This window comes from Saccopteryx leptura, chromosome 2 (genome assembly GCF_036850995.1).
Source record: "Saccopteryx leptura isolate mSacLep1 chromosome 2, mSacLep1_pri_phased_curated, whole genome shotgun sequence".
In the NCBI taxonomy this organism is placed as follows: Eukaryota; Metazoa; Chordata; class Mammalia; order Chiroptera; family Emballonuridae; genus Saccopteryx; species Saccopteryx leptura.
In genome coordinates this window covers 214,132,771-214,158,086 of record NC_089504.1, presented here as the reverse complement: position 1 = coordinate 214,158,086, position 25,316 = coordinate 214,132,771, and the positions used below count along the sequence as shown (strand labels likewise).

The 25,316-nt window shown below is 53.1% G+C and overlaps 1 protein-coding gene across 2 annotated transcripts; it reads right to left on the bottom strand.

Annotated features, from left to right (window-relative positions):
• On the bottom strand, nucleotides 1–23,816 carry LSS (lanosterol synthase). 2 transcript variants are annotated; one of them, XM_066369968.1, is made up of 22 exons: nucleotides 23,727–23,816; nucleotides 23,224–23,392; nucleotides 22,410–22,548; nucleotides 20,603–20,711; nucleotides 18,401–18,522; nucleotides 17,062–17,158; nucleotides 15,163–15,298; nucleotides 14,781–14,889; nucleotides 14,053–14,171; nucleotides 12,840–12,937; nucleotides 12,311–12,338; nucleotides 10,782–10,838; nucleotides 10,102–10,173; nucleotides 9,778–9,828; nucleotides 9,153–9,302; nucleotides 8,367–8,463; nucleotides 7,753–7,858; nucleotides 4,510–4,575; nucleotides 4,010–4,090; nucleotides 3,446–3,616; nucleotides 2,361–2,439; nucleotides 1–1,819 (listed from the first exon to the last, which is right to left on the bottom strand). In XM_066369968.1, exons 1-22 carry the CDS (start codon nucleotides 23,738–23,740, stop codon nucleotides 1,688–1,690), a joined length of 2,202 nt encoding a protein of 733 aa, XP_066226065.1. In that variant the 5' UTR covers nucleotides 23,741–23,816; the 3' UTR covers nucleotides 1–1,687. The 2 variants fall into 2 exon arrangements, with proteins under 2 accessions (XP_066226065.1, XP_066226066.1); XM_066369969.1 differs by lacking the exon at nucleotides 4,010–4,090.
• Nucleotides 23,817–25,316: the final 1,500 nt, after the last annotated feature.

The window sequence follows — 25,316 nt, the reverse complement described above, 5'->3', positions numbered from 1 at the left end:
TTGACTCTTAACATACTTTATTGCCTAAATAAAATCTATGTAGCAATAGTGATTATGTTCAGTAAGGAAAAGTATTTTCCTAGAAGTTAAGTTTCCACTGTGAGTTCAACATTTCCTCAAAGGGTGTGACCTTTACATCATGGTGAACACAGGTAACCTAATATAACCCTAGAGAAAATTTCCCAGCATTGTATTCAAAATCCAATAAGAAAAAATAAGCTAATTTGAATTCAAGACTCTTCAACGATTTACCCAGGATAGAGAACTAGATTGCTAACCAGCTTGAGGCAAAATTTCCCCCTGAAATAACTGGAGACACACCTGTTTATCTTCAAGTACCTACTCTTATCCCTGAAACCAAGAAGCTAGTGAGCCCTGACAGTCTGGGACAGGGCCCAGGAACCACAAAAGCTGCAGGAGGAAGGCCATGTATGCAAAGCCTCAGTGAGTGGGAAGGGCCCTGGTTGGTTCTAGGCAGGTACTGATGAGGGCACAGGGGTATCCAGATGTCTGTCTGCCATCTGAGGGAGAACAGGTGGCCAGGGGAGTGCAGCACGGGACTGCCATCAGTCCAGGACGTAGCACCAAGATACGTCAGGTGGAGGTAGCACTGCGGTGGGGCCTCTGGGGTGACCCAAGGCCTGGGTTTTATTCTCATCAAAGCTCTTGGTGACTCCTCACAGCTACACCCCTGAGGAGGCCATAAGCACATAAGCCACTCATCCTCACAGGCCAAAAGCAAACCGAGGTCCCAGAGTTTCCATCCTGAGCCTGAAGTACATGCACACTGAACCAGACAGGTTTAGGCTAGCCAGAGGGAACTGAGAGGTCTACCACCCAAGAATCATCACAGAGAAATCTGGCTACCACTTCAGCTCAGAGCAAACTAAGTAGGGCATGAGGGTCACAGCAGCCACAAAAGTGCCCTGGGTGTCACACCTGCCCAACCAGCTTTGGTGGGTGGTGAATGACAGGTGGGGATGCTCTGCTGTCCCCGGCACGCAGTGGTGCCCCACGGTGGTAACCACCGAACCACTAACATCCTTTCACCCTTTATTACACTTGCCCACCTATGCATTTCTGTCATTATGAGATGACTGTAAACTCTGGAGGTGGGGACACTGGCACTCCACAAACTGGCTGCACAACAATGCAGCATGGACGAGTAAAATCTGGGGCAGGGTTGACATGTTTGGTCCCTGTCCTCACCGAGCCCTGAGTGGCCATGGTGAACAGGCAGGCCTAGCCTCTCTGCCCAAGGCTGTTCAGGGAAGCTGTCACCTCCCTCAGTCCAAAAGGCAGAAAATGCAGGAAGAGCCATCCTGGAGGTGAACCTAGCACCGGGCAGGAGGCAGATAAGGCACAACTGCTAAGAAATATTATTGGTCAAGAAAACCCTCCCAGCCCCATGCCCACTCAAGGTCAGGCACCACGCCCGGGTGCTGCAGACAGGCCACAACTTCTCCAGCATTGCAGGTCATCTTGTTCCTTTCCTCATCCAAGGAAAAGTGTGTAAACCACCAGCCCTGCCCCTGTGCAGGGCGGTCCCAGGATTTATTCCAGAAGTGAGGAGTGAAGGGCAGGGCTACAGGGGCTCCTGTGTCCAGTGAGATGCCGCAACCTCGCTTAGCAGCCCCACTGGATGCCTGTGCCCACCACCCACCAGCCAGGTGCCCACAGGCCCCTCTCAAGGATGGCCAGCGAGAGCACTTGCGGGATACAGGCGGGAGAAGCGGCCAAGGGTCCAGATGGGGAAGACATTCCTGTAGCTTGTGTAGCTGATAGCACAGGACTTGTTGAAGACCCCAGCAATGTTTTCCTGAAAGAACACATGAACTCAAACTCAAAGGCTCTACCAGGTAGCCAAGGTGCTCCCTGAACCAAGACCCCCAGGTGGAAGGCTAGCCAGCTCATAGGGAGTCAGCGCGCAGAGCCTCAGCCAGCAGTCCTCCTACCACATCCAGCTCTCAGACCCTTTCGTCTGCAGCCTCCTCCAGCCTGGTCACCAGCCCCACAGAGGCATGTTGAGCTCAGACTCATCCAAGGGAGGGGCGTTAGCCCCATGCAACCTCATGAGCCAATGCCCGGTCCATAGAGAGAAGCCATCAGGCAGAGCTCAAGGGCTTCCTCCATCCAACATCTTCTGGCACCACCAGCCCCACACACCAAGCCTGCTCTTCATTTGTAAACAGCAAGATTCTTGACTATTGTCACAGATCTGCTTCATTACAGGCCTCTCATGTATGGTATTTCTGAATCTCAAATCCCCAAAGCTAAGTTCTGCCCATGAGCACCTTGTGAGGCACACTGGGCTGAAGGGGGTGTGAAGTTGGGGCCAGTGCTGAGCCCCCACAGCATACCTGGGGCCAGTCACCATTGGGGAGCTGTTTTCCAAGCAGACACCTGACTCCTCTCTCTAGGGCCTCTACGCCAGGATACCTGTGGAAAGAGGAGAAAATGAACACACCGTCACTACTCCATGGTGGGACCACCAGAGGCTGCAGCCACCACCTAGCCCTCACCCTCCAAAGCCCAGCACAAGACAAAGATGTGAAAAACCTTTGTGTCGGGTTACACAAAGATGTGTGTAGCCTGACACACATGAGGTACACACTAGTGAGCACACCTCAGCCCACTGCTGCACAGCACCACCCTGAGAAGGGGAGGAGGCAGCGAGTGTAGAGGGGAGCAGACCAGGTGGGTAGCCCCAGGAATGCGGGCAATGAGGGGCCCTGCCTGCTCCAGATCCACTGCCTGGCCCCTGCCATGAGGTGCTGCTCTTCTACACCTCTCCAGAGGGGAGGAGGAGGGGCCTGGTGCCCACCCTGCCCAGGGTGCTCAGGGCCCTCTGAGAGCCACAGAAGCCACATGAGCTAATCCTCGCAGGTTCAGGATCAAGCTCAGCAGTGGGAGGCAGACTGGGGGCCGGTCCCTGACCCTCTGTCACCAAGGTCCCACAGACTACGTCCCGGCTGCTCAAACTAGTCTGGTCTAGCTTGTATAGGGTTTTAGGAAGAGTCCCCAAATGGCCCCAAACCCAACAGGGCAGTACAGACTGGGATAATGTGCACATCATGTGTGCATACCTGTGTGTTGCCTGTGCATGCATTTGCATTTCTGCACACATCTGTATGTCTATACATGCACATCTCTGTGTGTACACCTGCCTGTGCACATATGTGGCTGAGCACTGCTGTAGACAGACAGGACCACAGAGTACAGTGCAGCTGTAGATGCTCCAAAACTCATGCTATTTCCATGGGACTTCTCGCATCCCTTGTTGCCACTGTGGGTAGTGAGCTTCTGCAGAAACCCACTGATTCAGACAGACCTAAAACTGCCCCAGGAACCATGCAACCTCACCTCCTCCCATCCCTGCACACATCTCAGCTGCCCTCAATCGCCCAAGTTGCCAGGTTCAGTGTCCTTCCTTCCCCTGCCCCACCTGACAGCCATCAGCCCCATGAGGGCCCAGCATGTGTTGTGGATCTGGGACTGGGCGCTCTGCACATAACGCCGCTGCTCACAGGACTCAAAGTCCTCCCCCCAGCCTCCGTCGGCCATCTGCCAGGACAGCAGGAAGTCGCAAGCCTGGGAGACCTCTGCACAGGCAGCCCTGCAGGACACCAGACACAAGACACTGTCACAAAGTGGAGGTCCCAGGCCCCTGGGTTCTCACCCTGACCAGACTTCCTTAGGACTGTGGGAGGGGGACTGTACTTTGAGGCCAGTCCACCATGAATACAATAAAATGCTTTGTAGCTGCAGGCAGCCTCCTGACCAACCCACGAGCACCCACCCAGAAAAGCAGAACTGGGTAAAGCCACATGACAGTTTGGACTGAGGCCTCCATCCTTCCCTCCACCCAACCCAGTGAGTGTCCTGGCTCCCACTGTTTAAAAAATGTAAAAACACCCGAAAATCAAACATCAAAGACAATCCCAACCCCCTAGCAAAGCATTATGCTGAGAAGACCCCATCCCACCTGGGGGCAAATGACCACACTCACCCATCGTGGTAAATCTGTCCCATGCAGGCAAAAGCTTCCAGCCCAAACCAGGTGCCATAAGTAAAGCAAACCCCCCAGGAGCTAAAGGGAGACAGGGGAAATGGAGCCTCAGCCACCCAGGCCTCATTCACAGCAGGTGTAAGATGGTAACACCTTCCAGCACAGGAGGCTGTGGTTATTTAAAAAAACAACAACATTCGCATGGCCTTCACAAGCCACATGAACCACAGGGCTTTAAGGCCAGTGACACAGACCTGCCTCTGGCCCTCAGGGCACAGCTCCATCTGCTGGACCCGTGAACAAGATAAGAGCTGAGCCAGGGGGAGGATGTGAATAATCAGACCCAATAAACAAGGCACAGGCCATCAAACATGTCCCAACTCGCCAAACACCACCAAGGTAAGGGCCAGGCATTTTTAAGGGACAAGGTCCACCAGAAATCTGTCGCTGGCAGCTTCCTGCCAGAGTTCTCTAGTGTCCGGCCCATGCATCTCACTCACCCCTCCCAGGAGCCATCTGCCTTCTGCGTCCGCCGGCAGAACCGTAGGCCCTGCTCAAGGGTCTCCCTGAAACACAGGAGGACGGCCCAGTGACATCCCAGCAAAACAGCAATTTACTCAGTTCTCCCCATTCCACGGGGTCAAAAAGAAAGAGCATTGTCTCCCTTTAAAGAATATGTATAAATAAACAGTCCATAGAGGAGATACAAGGTCAAAGCAGAAGCAACTATAGAACACAGGAGGGAGTGAAAGAAAGGCAAAAAAGGAAAGCAAACACCCAGGGAGCAACAAACATTAGAAGCAGCCGCAACAGAATCGCTATCCTTGAAAACAATGTCAATAGCACGGGCTTCACACAAGATGAATCTTCAAAAATAAATAAAAAATCAAAGAGAAAACAAAAGATTTAGAGGACAGAGAAGCTCCACTGCAAGTCTAACTGATACTTCTGAAGAAAATCCAGATCTCTGAGAAGGTCAGAGAGGAGGTACAAGTATAGTCTGAGGTGCCCATGACCCTCACCTCTGGGGTTTACTCTGTGACACTGTCCCGAGTGTGGGTGGCACCTGAAACTTGTTTCTAACCAGTCAAACCCTGCAGAGTTGATGGGACATCACTCCTATGACTGCACTGCATGACACTCTGGCTTCCCCCTTGCCAGCAGAGTCCTCCACTGGCTTTCACAAAGCTGCACAGAGGCCCATGGGGCTGGAAATGGAGGGTGGCCTCCAACCAGTGGTCAGTAAAGAAATGGGCCCCGAAGCTGACACTGCAGAAGTAACAGACACCTGCCAACAACCACATGAGCTCAGAGCAGATCCTCCTCAGTCACTGCTCAGACGAGATCACAGTCAGCCGGTGACAGGACCTAGCTAAGCCTGAACTCCCGACCCAGAAGCTGGGGGGGGGGGGGGTGATCACTGCACATTGTTTTAAGCCAAGTCTATGGTGATACTACTGATCAGCAATAGGAAACTAATACACAGGGAGAGGTACAAATACATAATATTGGTAATAAGTAGAGGAATATGACTACAGGTAGAGAGGAAATCAAGATAAAATAAGAAAAGGTGGGCCCTGGCCGGTTGGCTCAGCGGTAGAGCGTCGGCCTGGCGTGCAGGAGTCCCAGGTTTGATTCCTGGCCAGGGCACACAGGAGAGGTGCCCATCTGCCTCTCCACCCCTCCCCCTCTCCTTCCTCTCTGTCTCTCTCTTCCCCTCCTGCAGCCGAGGCTCCATTGGAGCAAAGATGGCCCGGGCATTGGGGATGGCTCTGTGGCCTCTACCTCAGGTGCTAGAATGGCTCTGGATGCAACAGAGCGACGCCCCAGAGGGGCAGAGCATCGCCACCCCCTGGTGGGCATGCGGGGGGGGGGGGGGGGGGGGGATTCCGGTCAGGCACATGTGGGAGTCTGTCTGACTGCTTCCCTGTTTCCAGCTTCAGAAAAATGAAAATAAAAGAAAAAAAAATAAAAAATAAAAAAATAAAGAAAAGGTGGCCCTGGCCGGTTGGCTCAGCAGTAGAGTATTGGCCCAATGTGTAGAAGTCTCGGGTTAGATTCCTGGTCAGGGCACACAGGAGAAGCGCCCATCTGCTTCTCCACCCCTCCCCCTCTCCTTCCTCTCTCTCTCTTCCCCTCCCACAGCCAAGGCTTCATGGGAGCAAAGTTGGCCTGGGCGCTGAGGATGGCTCCATGGACTCCACATCAGGCACTAGAATGGCTCTGATTGCAGTGGAGCAACGCCCCAGATTGGCCGAGCATCGCCCCCTGGTGGGTTTGCCAGGTGGATCCCTGTCGGGCACATGTGGGAGTCTGTCTGTCTGCCCCATCCGTCCACGCTTCTCACTTCGGAAAAATACAAAAGAAAAAAGGAAAGTTTAGGCAACATATTTGAAATTTAGGCAAAATGTACAAATTACTAGGGAAATAAAAACTTTTCACAATGACTTTAAGAAAGAGATCCTGAATAGTCCTATAACTACTAAACATGAGTCAAAAATGTAAAAATCATAAATAAAATGCTTCTCAAATTTAATCCAACAAATATAAAGACCAAGCTAAGGTTCTACCAGGTTCACCATGAAACATGCAACAAGGGAATCGTCCCAGTAAGGAACCTCTATGAAACCTGCAGCACGTACCCTATATGACACAGTGCACAGTGTGTCACTCCTGATCATCCTCTGTGTTCAAAAGATAAGCACGTGTTTACAACAGGATGATTCATAGTAAGTACAAACGGCCTCCATGAACCCATGACAAGCACCTGGACACAGTGTGGCACTGGCACCCAGCAGACTTGCCAATGGCCAAAATAGTGTGAACTGCTGATCCACTGGCTCAGCCCCGAGCATGAGGCTGAGTGAAGGAAGCCAGGCCTGCAAGTCCCAACCTTGGGTCCCCTGGGGTAGGAGTGCAGCAGCCACAGAACCAGGAGAGGACTTTCTGGTACACGTGTTCCCCTGAGATTACACACTCTGTCTACTTCACAACAGTTCCTTAGGCACCGCACAGAGGGTCTGTGTGCTGCTGGCTGCATGCATCAGACTTCAACGGGAAACGTTTAAAAACTACCATCTATTTGGACACAGGTGGAACTGGGGGTATGGGTCACTTAAGAATATGGGAAAAAGCCTGAACAGGCGGTGATGCAGTGGATAGAGCATTGGACTGGGATGTTCAGGACCCAAGTTTGAAACCCCGAAGTTGACGGCTTGAGCATGGGATGGGCTTGTGCTTGAGCACAGGGTCACAGGCTTGAGTGTGGGATCACAGACATAACCCCATGGTCGCTGGCTTGAGCCCAAAGATCGCTGGCTTGAGCAAGGGGTCACTCACTCTGCTGCAGCCCCCCAGTCAAGACACATATGAGAAAGCAATCAATGAACAACTATGGTACTGCAATGAAGAAGTGATGCTTCTCATCTCTCTCCCTTCCTATCTGTCTGTCCCTCTGTCTGTCCCTGTAACAAAAAAAGAAGAAAGATGTGAAAAATAACTTGTTTCTGTGTTATAATTATGCTCCTTGGAGTCTCCAGTACACTTATCTGATGCACTTCAGGGCAAAAAAACCAGGTTTGGGAACATCAGAAACCCATCCATATCTAAATGAGCTACATTTCAGGGTCCCCTTATGTGAGGGGCTCTAGTTAGAGGACAATGGCTCTCAATGTCACATTGGTAACGTCTGAGCTCTTGGCTGAGCTGGTTGAAGCCATGCTGACTGGCCAGACCACCCTTACCTTATTTCCCCTGGCCTGTGCTGTGGGAACTGCTTGTGGAAATGTTTCAGCGCCTGCATCACAGCTGAGGTGCATTCCACATACAAGTAGTCGATCATGATGTCCCCTGAGAAAGTGAAAGATTGAGGCCAGTGAACTTCACCTTGGCAACTTGGAAGGTGTGAAATTGTGAAATTTGTGAAAAACACAGTACTGTAAGGTGCTAGGCCTGCACAGCACATCAAGAGCCTAACCATCCCCTAAAGGAAACAGGGAAGGTGTCACCCCCGACTAGCCCAGAGGACACAAGCACCAGGTGGCAAGTGGCACCTACACAGGTGACCTGGAGGCCCATTTGCTGTGGGACAGCCAGGCCAGCAGGAGGGTGGAGGGAACACACAGCACAGAACTGAACCCCACCCTGAAAACCTTCCAATGGACCATGTTTCATAATTATGGAAGGGGTACAGGGGCACACAGAGGTGGACTAGAGTAAGGAACCAGCCCTCATTGACCAGAACCATGATGCGCAGCATAAGGACACAGGGAAAGGGTGTCCACCAACACCTCCCCCGCAAGGAGCATTCAAGAGACAGGGCAGTCTCCATGGAGGACAGAGCAAGCCAGTCACTCACCAAAGACCTCCGAGGGGTTGAGCAGCTCTAGCAGGTACCCCCCACGCTTGGTCTCGTACGTGGCAAACCCCCCTTCAGGGTTCCTCATGTTCAACAACTAAAACCAGAGATCACACATCCTGAGAGCTGAGCGTGTGCAGGTGCCCCAGGCTGGGTAGGCTTTCTGGAAGCACCCAGGGCTAAGCACCAACAGGCAGGGGTTGGAAGCAGGGAACTAATTTTCACATCAGACCAAGACCCTTGGGTGCCCTGACAGTGGACTGGAATCTTCTATCGATCAGCTACATGGTAAGTACACCCTGACACACGCATGCATAGATAAGTCACATGACCTCTAATATAAGACATGCACTGAAATGGACATGCTAAAGGGCTGCTCCTCTTTCATCAAGAACCTGGAGGAGACAGCCAGCTCCCCCCAAGGAGCCTTGTACCTGGGGGCAGCAAGATCTGTGAGCCTCCTGAACCAGAGAGGAAACAGAGCTGCAGCAGCCAGCCTGCCCACCCCCACCCTTGGTGCTGGGCCTGAGACACTGGCTCACATACCCATTGGGGAAGCACAGGATTCTGCACACACCCAGCCAGGGTCTCAGACTGGCCCAGCACAGATGCCGTCAGAGGACATACCCCTCTGGCTCATGGTCTTGACCCTGAGTGTTGGGACAAACCCCTGGGAAGTACAGGCGAATGCACAGCTCATCTGTAACACTAACTGGACCCAAGGACCCCTGCGTGCACAGTGCCCTCAGTGCCTGGTGCCCAAAGTCCCATGCCCAGCAGCCTCACCACAGCAACTGCATCAAAGAGCTGCTCTCGTGGTGTGTGCGTGGTGACAAAAAGACACTTCTCCTGCACAAGAAGGATAGACTTCAAGGCCTCGGCTGTGCAGTCGGCAACGATCCAGCCACAGTCCAGAGTACTGAAAGGGAAGCCACCCTGAAAAGCACGGTGACTGTGAATGGGAGTGAAAGACCAAGCCCATACCGTCTTTGGGACCCAAGGTTATCGCACCCTCCTGACCTGTGAGGACACAGCCACTGTCCTCACATGGCTATGTTCACACTCTGACACACATTGAAAAAACTACCCTTTCCACCCTGTCCTCCCCACCCCCACCTCATGTCACTCTAATTCATATCCTGACAGTGTATTTCATGTCTGCACATGTGTCTATCTGGAAGAATCTCAGGACATAGATGTGTGTACAGCACATGAAGAGGCCTCCATGGCTCAGCTGCCCCAGCCGTGCACAATGCCTCAGTTGGGGTATCTCAGAAGCATCACTGGAACCCACACGAGTCCACTAAAGCAAGAAGCCCCAGGACGCCAAAGGAGGAGCCCTCCTCAACAGCCAGTCCAGCTAACAGGCAGCCTGTCCCAGGGCTTGAGGTGGCAGGCAGGGCCACGGTACCTTGCTCATCTGGCGGTAGTACTTCTGGTAGTCAGGCGGGTTGTCTGGGACCTGGGCAGTATCCAAAGGGCACAAGTGGAAAGCACAGAAAGAAACACGTCACTGCCACACCAAAGCAGGGCTGGCATGGCAGGATATGAGGGCCCAGTGCTGCGGCCTCTCAACCCTCATTGCGTGAGGAAACCCTCGAAGTATCACCCCCACAGCCCACAGCCCACAGCCCCAACCACTGCTGGGAAACACTCAGGCAGCCCTTGAGCTGGAGAGGGAAGGGTAGAAGGAGACCTCTGTCAATGGAAGGCCCCTCTAGCCCACAGTGTTCACCTGTGAGATCCTCAAGAACTCATGCGCCTTCTGCAGGCAGGATGAAAACTCAGGCCTTTGGTGTGCACCTGCCTGGAAGAGAGAAGAGGCTGAGCTGCTAGTTGCAGGAGCCCGTGAGGTAGGCTGGTCTCCAGCGACTGCGGTGATATCTTATCACCCTGGGAACTACGGACAAACCTACCCAGAGTCTTGGGTGTCTGCCAACAAGTCAGAAAGACATGAAGGAGAAACGGAGTAAGGAGGGGGGCACCCACGGGGTCCTCACCCGTCTAAAGGCAGGCTTCACACAGCCAGACCCACCCTCAGGGCTCCCCAGGATTCCGTGATGTCATTCTATCAGAATAAAAACACGCTCCTGTTTCTCTCTAGTACATGCTCAGAAGCTCTTTTATAAGTGTCCACGCAGAACAGTTTGAGTTTGGAAAGAGCCTGGAGCAGTGCCCACTGCCCTGTCTCCTGGGACAACCTCTCTAGCCTCCCTGCTCCAGACACTTCCAAGCCAGACTACCTCCCAGAGCTGCCACGCAAGACCCAGCCTCAGCCGGACCATTGCTAGAGGCCTCAGAGGCCAGAAAAGCCAAGAGTTAGGGTCAGCAGGTGTCAGGTCCACACTGGGCCCAGGGGCCAAGACACAGGAATGTCAGCTGGAGGCTGGGAAACAAGGAGACAAAGCCACATACCTCCAGCAGAGCCTGGATGGCGAAAGCGGTGTCCCAGACCTGCGAGCCGTTGGTTCCCTGCACACAAAGGACGAGCCATTGCAGGAGTCCTCTCATCTGTCCAGTGCCTCCAGGCATCCCACAGTCCCCGGAGGCTCCCACCAGCTCCCGCAAAGAGGAGGAAACCCAGCATCTCCTGACCCTTGGTTCTGAGTTCTATGTACCCCTCAGAGTCTATGTGGGCCTGAGGAGGCTGGGACTGCAGGCAGCTTCACCTGACTTCATTGGGCCATCAGCCAGGACAGGACTGTATTAGGGCACTTTAGGATTTGGATATCCACCCACCTCTGGCCTTCAGTGAACCCAATGACAGCCTCTGGCTCCATTCACACTGATGACCAGAATTAAGCCCCACTTCTGAGGTGGTGGGGCCTGGCTGAGGCCTCCAAGGGGTTCAGAATGGGAAAGCCACCCTCAAACCCAAGCTTGGGACCCCGGTTCACTGGTTAGCACCAGAAAACCGATGATCAAACCCCGGTAAGACATGCAGATAACAGGGATGAGAGTGGAAACACCTGAGCCAGACACTTGAGCTCAGATCAATTGGCGGCACTAATAGGGGAGCAGGTTTTGTGGCCCAATGGGGTGTGTGTGGGAAGAACACACACCACCAGCAAAGCCACCTAGCTAAAAGAAACTGAATGAGATCAAGCCTTTTACAAGACTAGAGTCAAGAGCTGGGAGAGGGGCTCAGGGCATATCTGGCAAGGGCACCGAGGTGAGCTCTGCACGGCAGGTGCTGGCCCCATGCCCTATCTCAAAGGCCCGGTGGCCTGTGTGCCCCAAGAACCCTGCTGGAACCTCCGCGTTCCCAGACTGAGCCAGACGAGTGCAGCAGACAGAACTCCTTCCGGGAGCCAACCTCCTTCTGGGAGCCAACGGCTCCCAGGTTTGCCTCTGCCTGGACTGCTGCAGCCAGAGGTCAGCCCAGGAAGCCCTGTAAAGAAGCATCCCTCCCCAGAGCCACAAACAGAAAATATGCTAGGGGAAAAGGAAGCAGAGATGATCCCAGATCACCTACAACATCCAAATAGCACAAACAATGGGGAAAAGGTCCATGGGAATGCATCTCAGGGCTGGGGAATGAGGCCACAAACTCTGAGCAGCAGGGGCAGCACAGCAGGAACTAAGCTGGGGGTATCAAGGGCAGGGCTCTCCTCCTATCTGACGCCTGAATTTCATTATTCAGGCCAGTATGTGGGGCTCTGAGGTCACTGTCTCTTCCTGACCAGCATGGTGCCTGCAGACCTTCTGCACTCCCATGACCCTTGGGGGCTCTAATCTCAGTATTCCCACAACCCTAGGGCTACAGGCTCCTCTGCAGATGGCCCAGCCCAGGAGGTATTCCATATCCACTCAAGAGACAGGACGGAGGGCCTACAGCCGCTCAACACACTGCCAGGTCTTGTGAGGAGTGATTTTGAATCTCAACAAACCCACAGACAGAAATGGTTGCAAAGGAAGCCGGAAGCTGGCCCTGTAGCCCTCACCTGCATCTTCATGCCATCGAGGCCCAGCCTGTGAGGAGGAGAAAGCCAGGTCAGGGAGCAGAGGGTAAAGAGTTGGAAGTCAGGCAGCACCCAGAGCCCGCACTGTGCAGGAGACATGAGAACAGCTCCCCTCCCCCCAGCCATGTGAAGGGGCAGCAGAAGGCCTCCTCCAAGGTACAATTCATAACTGACCAGCTCTCCTTGTCACCAAAACCTTCCTGACATTCTCTTGAAGCTGCCCTCTCCACCCATATGCTTCCTGGTTCTACTTTCTGGAAGCACCCAGAGTTTGTGCTATGAGGTAGACCTTTTCACTCAAAGACAGTCCTCCCCAGCTTCCACTGACCCTGATTGGTTCTAGCATTATACCAGATGCCACTGCACCCTTGCTGGGACACAGAGATGGAAATATGGACAATGCTTGCCTCTGCAGCAGCAGGGCCCATGGATATCTACACTGGGCTCTCAGCCACGTCAGTCAGAGACTAAGCATGACACAAACCAACCAGGCCCTTCCCACTGCACTCACCAGAGGTAATCGGGAATCCTGGAGACGTGCTCCTGGAAAACGGAGGAGGCTGGTCCATCCACATGCCAGCGCACCAGCATGTTGATGGTTTTCGAGATCTGCAGGGGACAGGCCTGTCAGGGTTCTGCTCTGGACCTGCTGGGCATGAGGACACAGCCCAGCCCCACTGAGGCCCCAGCACAGTGCCCCACCAGGGTTGGGGTGGGCCTCTTGCTCTAACCCACATTTCCTGAGCACATGCTGCTTCCAGTCCCTGAGAGACAGAGATGCCATGGTGCCCCAGGAAACCAGGTTCTAAGGGAAGCAGAAAGGGGCCTAAGGTATACCGAGAAGGGAGAGCAACCTGTAAGGAGTGTTGGCCCAGCCAGCTGGCAAGCAAGCAGAATCATCATGAGGATGCCAGAGACCAGACCTGTAAATGGGGGCTGCCTGCTCAGAGTGGCATGTTTGAGGCCCAAACCTTCCACTTTGGCATTTCCTAGCCTACATCTAATTTAAGTCAGACATGCTTTACATGGCACTAAGTCAAAGCCTGAGAATCCCATTACTTCTAGAAGGAACACAACTGACTACTCTGTTGGGCATCATCATTTTCAATCCACTGGGATTCCATGAGGACCAGAAAATGCCTGGGAGCAGGGCTGGGAGTAGGGCTGAGGAATCGCATTTACTGGGTGTACTCTGAGAACCTGCAGTCATGGCCACCCAGGGGCTCAAAACCATGCTGCCTCCTACACCCACCACCCATGGCCATGAGCTGGCCTCCCCCACCCTGCACTGGCTACTTGGTCCCACAGGTGTCCATACCTGGCCTCACAAGGCAAAGTTAGAACAGGACCCAGAGGCTCAGAACAGTAAGAATTTCACATCATGGAGCTCAACAGGATCTCTGAATGGAACCCAAGCACCTTTGTTACTCTAAAGCCCGTAAAGGCAGATAGGAGGGTTATCAGAGGTGGGGCTGGCCAGAAAGATCCTGAGACGGCCTCAAAGAGCAGCATTCAAACACACAAGATGGTAGGATTACAAAGAGGGTGACGCACACAGGTGGGGACAGAGTCCTATGGGATCAGAGGGCCATCTGCAGGGAGACCTCTACTCCCAGTTCCACAAAAAGTTGCCTCTGGGCCTTCCACCCTGGGTTCTACTCATCCTGAGGCTGTACAGTCAGGTGCATACCCAAGGCCAAAACCCAGTAGGTGGGGGCACTGACCGGGCCAATGCTGATGCACTTGGTGAAGCTGTCATCGGCTGCGATGTGCTCATACAGCTTCTGGATGGCCCGCTGCCGCAGGCTGGAGCTGTGGTGGCGCTCGTATAGGTTGAGGATTGCTGTGGGGATGAGGGCATCAGTGAGCACAGTAGAGAGGAGCTTCTGGCCACAGCCCGCAGGCACAGGGTGGCACCTAGCCCTCCCAGCCCACCCTGCTCTGCCTTCCTTTCCTCCTGTCCACCATACACCTCCCTGTCACAGCCTGCCCACCCCCACAGACCATGGTATGCTACTCTGCTGTGTTAGGAGGGCTCTCACGAGTAGAAATCCAGCTGCTTCTCAGCATTAACAGGGCAGAGATCCAGCTACCACCAGAGCCCAGCACAGAGGGAGCAGGACTGCTTCCCCACTTAGCACCCTGTGCCCGCCTCCAAGGGTGGGTCTCACAGAGAGGAGAGCCTGGATCGGGCCTCGTGGGAAACTGCCCTTCTCTCCCTCAGGGAAGGAATGACTGCACCCTCCAAGGCCCTCAGCTCCCAGTTCTCTTGTCTAGAAGCCCAAGCCCCAGGCTTGCTCAAAGGGCAAGGACAGGGCAGGTCTGCTGGACACAAGGTACACACAGCTGGCCCATTACACAGGACCCAAACAATAGGAGAGAACAAACTCACTGTCACCCCAGGTGTGAGTTGACCCCAGGGAAGCCCAACAACCCCAGGGGATGCACGCACCATACACCACGCGGAGCAGCCAGCTGTGTGGTGTGTACAGATCATCAGGGGCCACGTTGTACCTCTGTGCTGGCCAGTCGATGCTGGAGTAGTCCTCCACGTAGAGCTCCTGGGGTGGCAGTGCCTCAGCACAGGGGTGCCCACAGCTATCTCCTCCCTCTGCCCCTCAGGTCATGCCCTGATGAACATTCTGTACCCCAACTCTACCTCAGGGCCTGCTTCCCAGGAATAGATGCCTGTATCCCACCCTACTGCAAGAGCCCCTCTGGGCAGTCTGAGGGACAAGTGGGGGAGGCCTCACCCTAATCTTAGGGGCTCAGCTCTGCAGGACTAGGCATGCACAGCAGCTGGACTTGGGGATGACCCTGGCCCACGGCCTCACCTGGCGCAGGCTCTGGACCAGCAGATCTTCCTTGGCGCTCAGCCGGGTGGCATAGCAATAGCTCATGGGCAGGTAGACCTGCCGGCAGTGGCACCAGAGAGCGGAGGGGTGTGCAGGCACCCAAGCGGGAAACAGCCTGAGAGACAGTACATCAGCAGGAGGCTGGGCCTTGCCATCCCCACCACCACAGGCCCAGGACTCCCAAGCATGGACTCAGGGTAAACAGAGGTCCAAGCCCAAGTTAGCAAGGCCAACCCTTGCAGCCATGCTCCGATGGGGAGCAGTCAAACCCCCTGGATGCCCCGGGGCACAGGCCACTTCTGTGTCAGCCAGCTGCATTCTAAAACCAGGAGACTCAACTGTGACTGACAAACTACAGTAATGTGGAACATTACTAGTAAGAACTGGGTGAGGAGTCTGTAGGACGGCTCTGGACTATCTTTGCAACTTTTCTGGAAATTGAAAGAATTTAAATTTCTTTAAAACAGAACTGAGCCTTTGATTGTGAACTCCTGTGTCTTCTAACATCAGCACAGCCAGACCAGCTTCCCAGGTGGCTGAGCCCCTGGGGTATTTTCTCCACCTTCCTTTCAAGACCCATCCTCATCCACAGGGCATGGGAGGTGCTGAGCTGAGTGCACCCTCCCTGCTTCCATGGGAGTTGTGCAGGTGCCCCCCAGTCTGGGGCTACTTCCCTCACTCTCCTCCTTAAAGGATGTTTTTTTACATTTGAGTTCAGGGTTTCTGGTCTCCCATCCTGCATACCTACCCTTTACTCTCTAACCCACACCCCTCTAAAACCTCCAGCAAAGACCAGCAGCAACTGCCAGGGCCCCACCTTGTAGAGGGCATGACCAACACAGATCCCCAACAGCAGCCTTGGACAACCACAGTCTCCTCATGCCTGCTTGGTAACCTTCCCTGCCCAATCCTTACACACTAGGGAGGTTCAGTCCAGCTGGCAAGCGAGTCCATGAGGAACACTGAACAGCCCTGGGACACCTCCCCACCTCTTCCAGAGTGGCCAACCTTGGGTAACAGTGCCCTGGCCCCACCAAAGGAGGCTTTGCTCCTCTCCCCACTTCACCTTGCTGTCCCTCTGCCACCTCCACACGCCTCATGGCCATGGAGGCTGGTTCTTGGCCCTTTCATCAGGACTCCGCTGTCAGTCATCTCCCCAGTGGCCCCTTCATCTCGCCCCCTTCCTCTACCAAAGTCATCTATCACAATGGCCCCCATCCAACCTCCCTGAGGGGACCCCAACCCTGCTGACAGGGCTCCACCAGAGGGTGGCAGGGTTCCATGGGTGTCACAAGGCACAGTACAGTACTTATGGGCATATGACTGTTTTCTGGGGAGGTGTCACAGCTTTCATTAGATAATTTACAATATGTTACAAGACACTTCTTGTGTCAATCAATAGAGTTGATTCTGCTGAGTATGTAAACAAACAATATTGTTGTTCTGTTTAAAAGAAAATTCTTATCCTTTAAAGACACACACTGACGTGTTCATGGATAAAGTCTGATGTCTGGGATTAGCTTTAACATTTATAATCAAACAAGTTAAGGGGACAGATAAAACAGTACAGCATACCCCAATGCTGGGACTGGTGAGGAGTGCTGGGCTTTTACCTTCTTTCTCCACCTCTGCAGATGCTTACACTGTCTGTAACAACAAGATGCTATCATGCTTGTCTAGGCAACAAAGCCATAGCTCCCCTTTCCACACTGGGGCTCTGTAACAGCCCTGCAGAATGACACCTCCTGCCACATGGCCCTACCAAGGGCATATCCCTCTTTCTTTCCATCTGTCTGCAGCAAGAGACCCAGGGCCCTGTTTTCCACTCAGTAAGGCAGCAGGAACCCAGCTGCCATGTCCCCACAGAGGCAAGCGTACCACATCTCTGGGAAGAGGGTGTTGACGCCTTCCCAGCTATAAACGTTCAGGACAGCCAGCCAGAACTTCCCCCAGGAGGGGATGGCCACAGCTCCACCTGGGGAGAGAATGGGCCCACATCATCTCCCTGTAACTGGACCCTCGGGAGTCATGCGTGCCCTGCCTGCATGAACTGAAGGCAGGGGCCTGCAAGGGATCATCCAAGCCTCTTGAGAAGCAGGTCCCAGAACGGCTCAGGACTACCCAATACCACAGCTGCAGGGTAGAACCAGCAGCTTCCCCAAAATGAGTGTGTCCAACCCTAGGGGAGGCATTCGTAGCCCAGCGTTCAGGAAGGAGATACTTAGGAAGGTGAGGGGCCCAGATGTACAGAGAAACCTATACCATATGGGTCTAGACGAGAACGTGAACAGTGAGCTTGCACCCTCAGCCTTCTCCTCTTAGGGCAACTCATGGCTGCCCCTGACCTTGTGTCCCTACTTGGCAGGCAGATTGGGACTCCAACCTGGCTGTCAGTGACACTCTGGCCCAAGTTGGAGCCACCCCACAGCACGGGTCCTAGGCACAGAAATACCATCCTGGCTGTGCTTCACAAGGAGGCTCCGTCCAGACCACATGTTCAGAAGTCAAAAACCCAGGCCACCAGGGAAGGAAGCATGGCCCAAACACATTCCCTCCCCAGGCAAGGAACCCGAAAGCAGTCAGTGAGACTAGAGGCCAATAAGGAACTCACTGCAAGAGCAACACATGAAAAGAATGTGGCATTTTGTTAGAATGCACAGGAAGCTTAATCTAGCTGGGCAGGTCAGAGGTGCCAGGTAAAGGATGAGGAGGAGCTCCCAAAGGAGTGGGGTGGGGTGGGAGGCAGGATACCAGGCAAAGCAAGCAGCATGCAGAGCCCTGAGGTACAAAGGGACTTTGTGGAGCTGACAGGAGCACCAGAGCAGGAGGGCAGGTAGACAGAGAAATGGCTACAAGAAGCAGGTGGGTGAGATCTACCAAGCTCTGCAGAGCAGCAGGAAAGCTCTCAGAGTGGCAGGAGCCATGGAGCCTCCTTAGGGACGAAATGAACAGCCTACAGAGCACACAAGCAGGGAAGGGTGCCACCGACTAGAAGGCCCACCGGCACACAGGAGGGTATACAGTTATATCAATTTGCTTTTTAAAAAAATATGGTAAGGTTAGATGGTTTCCACTTTTCTGCTTTGATGAATTCTTGGTTCATGTGTTTCACCCAGTGATTCAGGTGAAGGTGCATCTTTCTATTTCTCATTTGCAAGAACTCATTAAGCCGAGGCAGCATGGATCCTTTATTTAGCATACACTGTGCAGGGTGTACCTTTCTTATGAAGAATGTTCCGGGCTCGTACCAGGTCAGGATCGTCGGGCCCAACACCCAGGATTCTCAGGGATACATAGCTAAGCGCAGTCCCAAACACTGTAGACTTGTCCTCAATGTGCCTGCAGGAGCAGGAGACAGGTTTACAAACTGACATCTTTTATGACTTCTAAGAAATTAAGCAATGCTTTCAGTTAAATTTCCTTAGAAAATCAGGAATGCTAAAACATCCCACACTGACATAACATAACATAAGAAATACCCTGAATAGCCCACTCCAGTGGTTCTCAAAGTGTGCACCACGTGCCCTAAAAGATTTCCAGGTGCACCCAATGGTATTTCAGAAAAATATGTGCCTGTTGGAGACCAAAAAACCAACAGAGTTTTTAGAGTTTAGACTTTTGGGGGACAGAGGTATGGGGAATTGGCTGTAAACTGACAGTCTGCCCAATCTCCCACCTCACTTGCCTGATTAGGTTGCAAAAGGCTGTTAAGCTGTGGTGCTGGATTGTTTACACTACCCCCCATGTTCCCCAGAAAGACTGGAGGCAAGTTTCTTCTACCCTTTGTTTGGTGTAAAGTTAGATGATATGTATGGTGGGGGTTTTCTGCACTCAACACAAGAGTAAAGAGAGAGAAATTCTTCAATGTATTGATGAGGAAATGAGAGTTTGCCTTTCAATATATGCCCAAACATTGAAGAAATCGCTAGGACACATCAGGCTCATGTTTCTCATAAACACAAGAATAAAAAAACTTAACACATTTGCGTCAGGACCTGCTGAATTTACTAAATCTTACTAAGAATTTATCTATATATATAAAAAAATAACTGGCCCTGGCCAGTTGGCTCAGTAGTAGAGCGTCGGCCTGGCATGCAGGAGTCCTGGGTTCAATTCCCGACCAGGGCACAAAGGAGAAGCGCCCATCTGCTTCTCCACCCCTCCCCCTCTCCTTCCTCTCTGTCTCTCTCTTCCCCTCCTGCAGCCAAGGCTCCACTGGAGCAAAGTTGGCCCGGGCGCTGAGGATGGCTATGTGGCCTCTGCCTCAGGCGCTAGAATGGCTCTGGTTGCGACAGAGCAACGCCCCAGATGGGCAGAACATCGCCCCCTGGTGGGTGTGCCGGGTGGATCCCAGTCGGGCGCATGCGGGAGTCTGTCTGACTGCCTCCCTGTTTCCAGCTTCAGAAAAATACCAAAAAAAAAAAAAAAGTAACTTTTTGGTTGTTTTTTTTCTTTTTTAACCCCTTGTTTTTACAAATTCTGAAAAGCATAACTCAAAAATTATAACATAAAAGTTTTTTTTAATGTCAGAATAAATTTAATTTTGTCGTATTTATTTCGTTTAATTACCATAAAAGCACGCTTGGACTTTATATTTTTTTCTTTAATATTTGACTTAATTATTATAATGTATTTCTCAGAAATTTGTATATAGTGCACTTACAATTACCTGTAGGATTTTAAATATGCCCTGACTTCAAAAAGTTTGAGAACCACTGGCCCACTCTCATGACAACCAAGCAGTTCCCAAACTGGCCCTATGGATCCTTACTTTCCACTCCTCAATCAACATGACCCAACTAAAGCCCATTCACCACTATGGCACACAGAACACACTTGCAGGGCAGCATGTTAGACCATGCTAACACTCTGTGCTGCAATAAGGTACTGATGAGATCTTGACTTCCGTCATGACATGCTGGGACCCACAAGGCAGAGCCAGGGCCTCACATTCAAGCAGCCCCTGACCCTATTTGGAGGAAAGCAGAGACTGAGCCACCCCTCTACAGTTCTGTAACAGACGCTGCTGGTGTAGATTTGGCCCACCAGAGCCCAACCACGGTGGGCAGGCAGTTGACTACCTTGGGGGAGGGCCTTGATCCCAGAGCAGGCCCCACTACAGAAAGGCAGGCTGAGACCAGGGAGGGCTGACCAGCACCAGCTGCACCTGTTGCTACCTTGGAGTCAGACACTTTCTTTCTGCCTTAGTGATAACTGCCAGATGGTTTTCACTGTGGTGAGAGGGTCTTGAGTCTTTCAGCCAGTCACAAAAACAATTTACAACACAAGTTCTGACACTGAACTCTGCCCCTACCCAACCCCAGGGCCACAGTTACATCACTCCACCCCTTGACAGGTGCATGTCCTACACAAGTACATGCATGCACATATGGGCAGTAAGAGGGCTGGGCAGACTCACAGGCCCCAACCACCGTCCGGGAGCTGCACCGACCGCAGGAATCGCACCATTTCTTCTCTGTATCCAGCAGGCAAAGGGATGCGCGCCACATGGCATGTGATCAGGAGGCCTATGTGGCAGAAACAATGTCCATCACTGAAAGCAGGAACTCAGCACAAAGCCTGGCCCCTTTCCTTCTGAGGACCCTTCCCGACTACGAGCTATTCCCACAGTTCTCCTTCCCACAGAAACAAGCCTGGGAAGACTGTTCCTCCTAGCATAGTCAGGAACTCTGGGAACAGGCCCCAGGCACAGCAGCAACAGCATGCATGACACTCCCCACACAGGGTATATGAAGCTCATCCAGCCACTCCAGGACCCCATGATGATGTGACACCTGCTGGGGCACCACTAAATAGAATAACATTTACTTGCTTATATGTTTCTGTTTTATAAGTTATTAAGTAGCATATGTCACTTTGCAAATGGGGAAAATAGACAACAATAAACAGCCACAAAGAACCTACCCTTCCCTGCCTGGCTTCCCTGAGCATAGTACTCACAGGTTGTCCCCCAACTCCACCCCACCCACCTACCCCTGGCAGCCACATGCCTGTGACATTATATGGGGTCTCAGGGTGAACCTGGCCACAATGTGCCATGGAACAGTGCCTGACTTTGGCTCAGAGGCCTGGTAGCTATACTGGCCACTGACAAGCCCCGGAAAGATAGCTAGATGTTGAGACACCACAGAGGCTCACAGAAAACAAGCCCATCTACTTTCAGAACAGTCATGATGTTGTCAAGACAAGAAACACACATTCAGGCAGGAAACAGAGCCAGTGTCTTCTCCCATTTTACTGGGAAGGAAACTGAGGCATAGCCCTTAAGTGGTGGGGTTGGGGCTGGAGCTCCAGGAGTTGGACCCCAGAACCAGTGCTAATTGGTATACATATACCAATTACATATGTGCACATATGTTCAAACCAGATTCTCATCATCCCCATGTTACAGGTGAGGTGGTCAAGGCACCTGAAGTTCTATGCCTTGCCCAAGGTCAAAGCAGACCATGGGAAGAGTTTCAGCAAGCTCCAGGTGGGTTGAAGGAAAGAGCCCTTGACTTGACCCCAAGGACAGGTCTGTGGGCCCCTAGACAGAAAGATACAACGCTACGAAGTCCACGAGTCAGTGAGGCTTAGAGGAGATGGGAACCCAAGGGACCTGCAGTGCTCCTCCAAGCAGGAAAAAGGGTCCTTCTGCATACATTTATAGAAGAGAATTTCCCATACTATAAAACTATTTCTTCAGAGAAACACTCACGGGATGCAATAGTCTTGTCTAGCCAAATTAATTCTGTACCAGGAGGGCCCAGCAGCAATCCTCCTGGCACTCACCAACCTGAACCTATAGCTCACTATGCTGAGCTTCTCAGCCACCCCTTCAAGGTGAGTTCACATGCCAGAGGTGCCCACAGAGGACTTAAAGATCGCCACCCCAGCCCCTGCCTGCCTTCAGCACCTTTGCACACATTCAGCCCTCTACCCGGAGTGCCCCACCCCCTCTGCACTGGGACTCAAGAGCTACCCTTCCACCAGCCCCAGAGCACCCATTTTTGCCTTGTCAGAACACTGGGTTTGTTGTGCCTTCACTGCCATCTCCCAGCACCAACAAGAAAATAACTGGGGTGCACTTTAACTCCCCCCAGCTCTTTCCCATGTGAGCTACTTGTGCACCTGCTCGCACATGCACACCACAGACGTACACCAAGGGCTTGAACCAGGTCAAGCCAGTACCCCAATGCCCCAGGGTGGCCTTGCCCATATCCTACCTGGCAGGAGGAAGAGCGGGCCGCCATAATCACCTGCCCAGTGTCCATCCTCAGCCTGCAGTCCCATGTAAAATGTCATTCCATTCAGAGCCCCCTCATGGGCTGTCTGAGCTCTGGGCAAGTCTTTAAAATAACTCCCCTGCAAAGGAGAAGAGATGAGACCTGAGGGGTATCTGTGGGCAGAATAAATCTGAATGATTTTAAACATTTCAGCTATTTCAATCAAAAATCTGAAACCCTTAGATAATGGTATTACCATCTATGCAAAGTAGAGTTCCTCAATTCTCATGATTTTGCTTTCCAGTCAAACCTATTTACAAATTTCTGCACAACTTCTCCAACATATCCTAAATAAATAAACCAATGATGCCCACCCAAACCTAGGACTCAGGCCTCTCACAGGAAGAAGCCAAGGAAGCACATAGCAACTAAGGCCAGGGCTCAACAGAGAGACCCCACTTACACTACATACTCTTGACTCTCTGAATTTCTTATATGAAATTCATTGGATCAAAAACATTCTTTTCTGAATAAAAAAAAAAATTCAAGCAAGCCCGTGCTTACTCATGACTTAGTAATAGGGGAAATGAAACAAAGAGGTCCACTCAACTCATGCCCTATCCCTAACTCAACTGATTCCTATAGGAACCAGCTTTAATGACATGTGGCCCAGGCCCCACATTACACGTTCCTTCTTCTTTCACAAGGAAGAAAATTCACGTCACAGGCAGCTTTTGAAAGCTCCCTGTTGGTTCTTGGTGCTCCTGGCTAAGGAAAAGGGATGCATTGTGTGAGGAGCAGACTGAGCACCTACTGTGTCCAAACCCAAGGAGTGAGCTTCCAGCGCAGTCTGCCCTCGGGTGGGGTTGTCCTCTTCTGGAAAATATGTCCACACCTGCCTTCCCCTCTCATTGCTGAGTCGCCAGCGGCTGAGGTCAGTGGCGGGCTCTGTCTTATAGGGTCCCCCTCTACGACGCAGACACCTGAAAACGATCTCGAGTGGCCATCCTACTTCTTTAGGTCAGAGCCCAGAGGTCTCACTTCCAACAATCCACAAACGGGCCGTTACCCTCACCTCCCAAAATGGAAACACTCTCCGCACCACTTCTGCCTCTAGCTACCGCCCCATTATTTGTCGTGGCAAGTGGACGCCGGCCACCCGTATCCCCAGGACCCCCATCCCACCAGGCTCTCCTCAGCCCCGCTCCCCCCAGCACTCGCAGAACCTTGGCTGGAAGCCCCCTTCCCGTCGCGACCCCTCCTCAGCGCCCCGACCGCGCTCTTCTTTCTAGTGGGGTCCGGAATTCTAGGACTCACGTGCCCTCTGTCATGACTGCGGCAGCGATCTCCGCGACCAGCGAGCGCACAGATCAAGGATCCGCGACGGGCCCTCGTGCTACTCGGCAGACACGCTGAGCGCAGTGGGAAGATGCCCGAGCAGCCAATCAAAACGCCGCGAGGGTGGGCCCGAGGCTGGATTTAGCCACCGCAGTGGCGGAGCGCGAGACACCCCACCGCATTGGAGGCGGGCGGGGGCGGGATTAGGGCGGGGCAAGGAGGGTCCTGGTCTGGGTGGGTTAGGCCTTGGTGGATCGGATCCGACCCGACCCGACTAGGGAGGGACGAGGCCAGCCCTGTGGGCGGGGACGGGGCGAGGTGGGCGGGGTGAAAAGGCGAGTCGGCCCTGTGGGCGAGGTCTGCACCTGGGGGCGGGGCCGAGCGAGGCACCAGTCTCGCTGGGATGCGGCGTGCGCCTCCGAGCGAAGTGCGGGTCGAAGCTCCGCGAAGAAGGCTGAGGAGGGCTGAGAAGGGCTGTGGCTAGGTGAGATGAGGAATGTCCTGCCTCGCAGGAGGCCGCAGGGCAGGCGGATGTGTGGGGCGAGGCCCAGGCTGAGGGAACAGCGAGGACCGATACAGGAGGCAGAGCTCATGCCCTCGAGGAAGAGCTGAGGCCGCGACTGGAGGTGCGCGAGTGCGGGAGGGAATTTGTGAGGGAGGCTGGTGGGCGGCAGGTTTCCGGGCCGCGACGAGGTGGAAAGGCCTCCGGAAGAGAGGGGCTGTGAGAGAGGGCAGCCCGTTTTTCCCGAAGCTGCGCCCCAGGGTTCCCGTGGGGCGGGGCTGGTGAGGCCGAGGCCCCTGGAGCCTCCACGGCCCGCGGGAGGGCGAGGCCAAGCAAGGGCGTCAGCATGGAGCGGTCCCTGGAGTGTTGGGGTTCCTAGGGTGAGTGCCAGGGTAAATATATACAAGGCCTTAACAGTAAAGGGGAGAGAAGGATGAAAACAGTGGCCAAGCCTGACAGGGACAGCGGGACGGCGAGGGGCACTGGGTGGGCAGGGTGGCTGCACTGAGAGGAGACTTGAGAACATCTATGACTGGAGGAAACAGTGCTGACGTGGAAAGGACTACAGCCAGAGAGCCCCAGCACTTCATCTGCCCCACTGAAGCCCTGACATCAGCTTATAACTACCCAGCTAGTGAGAGCTGTACCCATCCCTGAGTCTTACCCCCATGCCCAACAACAGCAGCAAGCTAGAGGGAAAGTGTGTGTGTGGGGGGGATATAAATACACCGCTCCCCCCTAGTAGAATATGGGGATAGGGTTTAGATGACCAGTAAAGGACACTTGCCTCTTTCTATCCCAGTTCACAAATAAGTGCAGACATAGTAATAAGAAGAATAGATATCAAAATACCAGCCTTGTCACAGATAAAAAACCATGTGACTTAGATCTGAAATCAAGAGGCCTGGATACTGATCCATCTCTAAATTGAAGAAACACACCTCCCAGCCTCACGTGGAGCTGGACAACTACAGCTTCTGGGCCACAGAGCTGCCCACCAAGTACCACGTAGCCATGAGAGTAAGCTGTCTTGGACATCCAGCCTAGTCAAGCTTTTAGATGACTGC

Coding starts and splice junctions, on each gene's coding strand:
- LSS (XM_066369968.1), bottom strand. Junction 12,938..14,052: donor AGTGCATCAGCATTGGCCCG/GTCAGTGCCCCC, acceptor TGTCCCCTGCAG/ATCTCGAAAACCATCAACAT. Junction 4,091..4,509: donor GCAGATGGCTCCTGGGAGGG/GTGAGTGAGATG, acceptor GTCTCCCTTTAG/CTCCTGGGGGGTTTGCTTTA.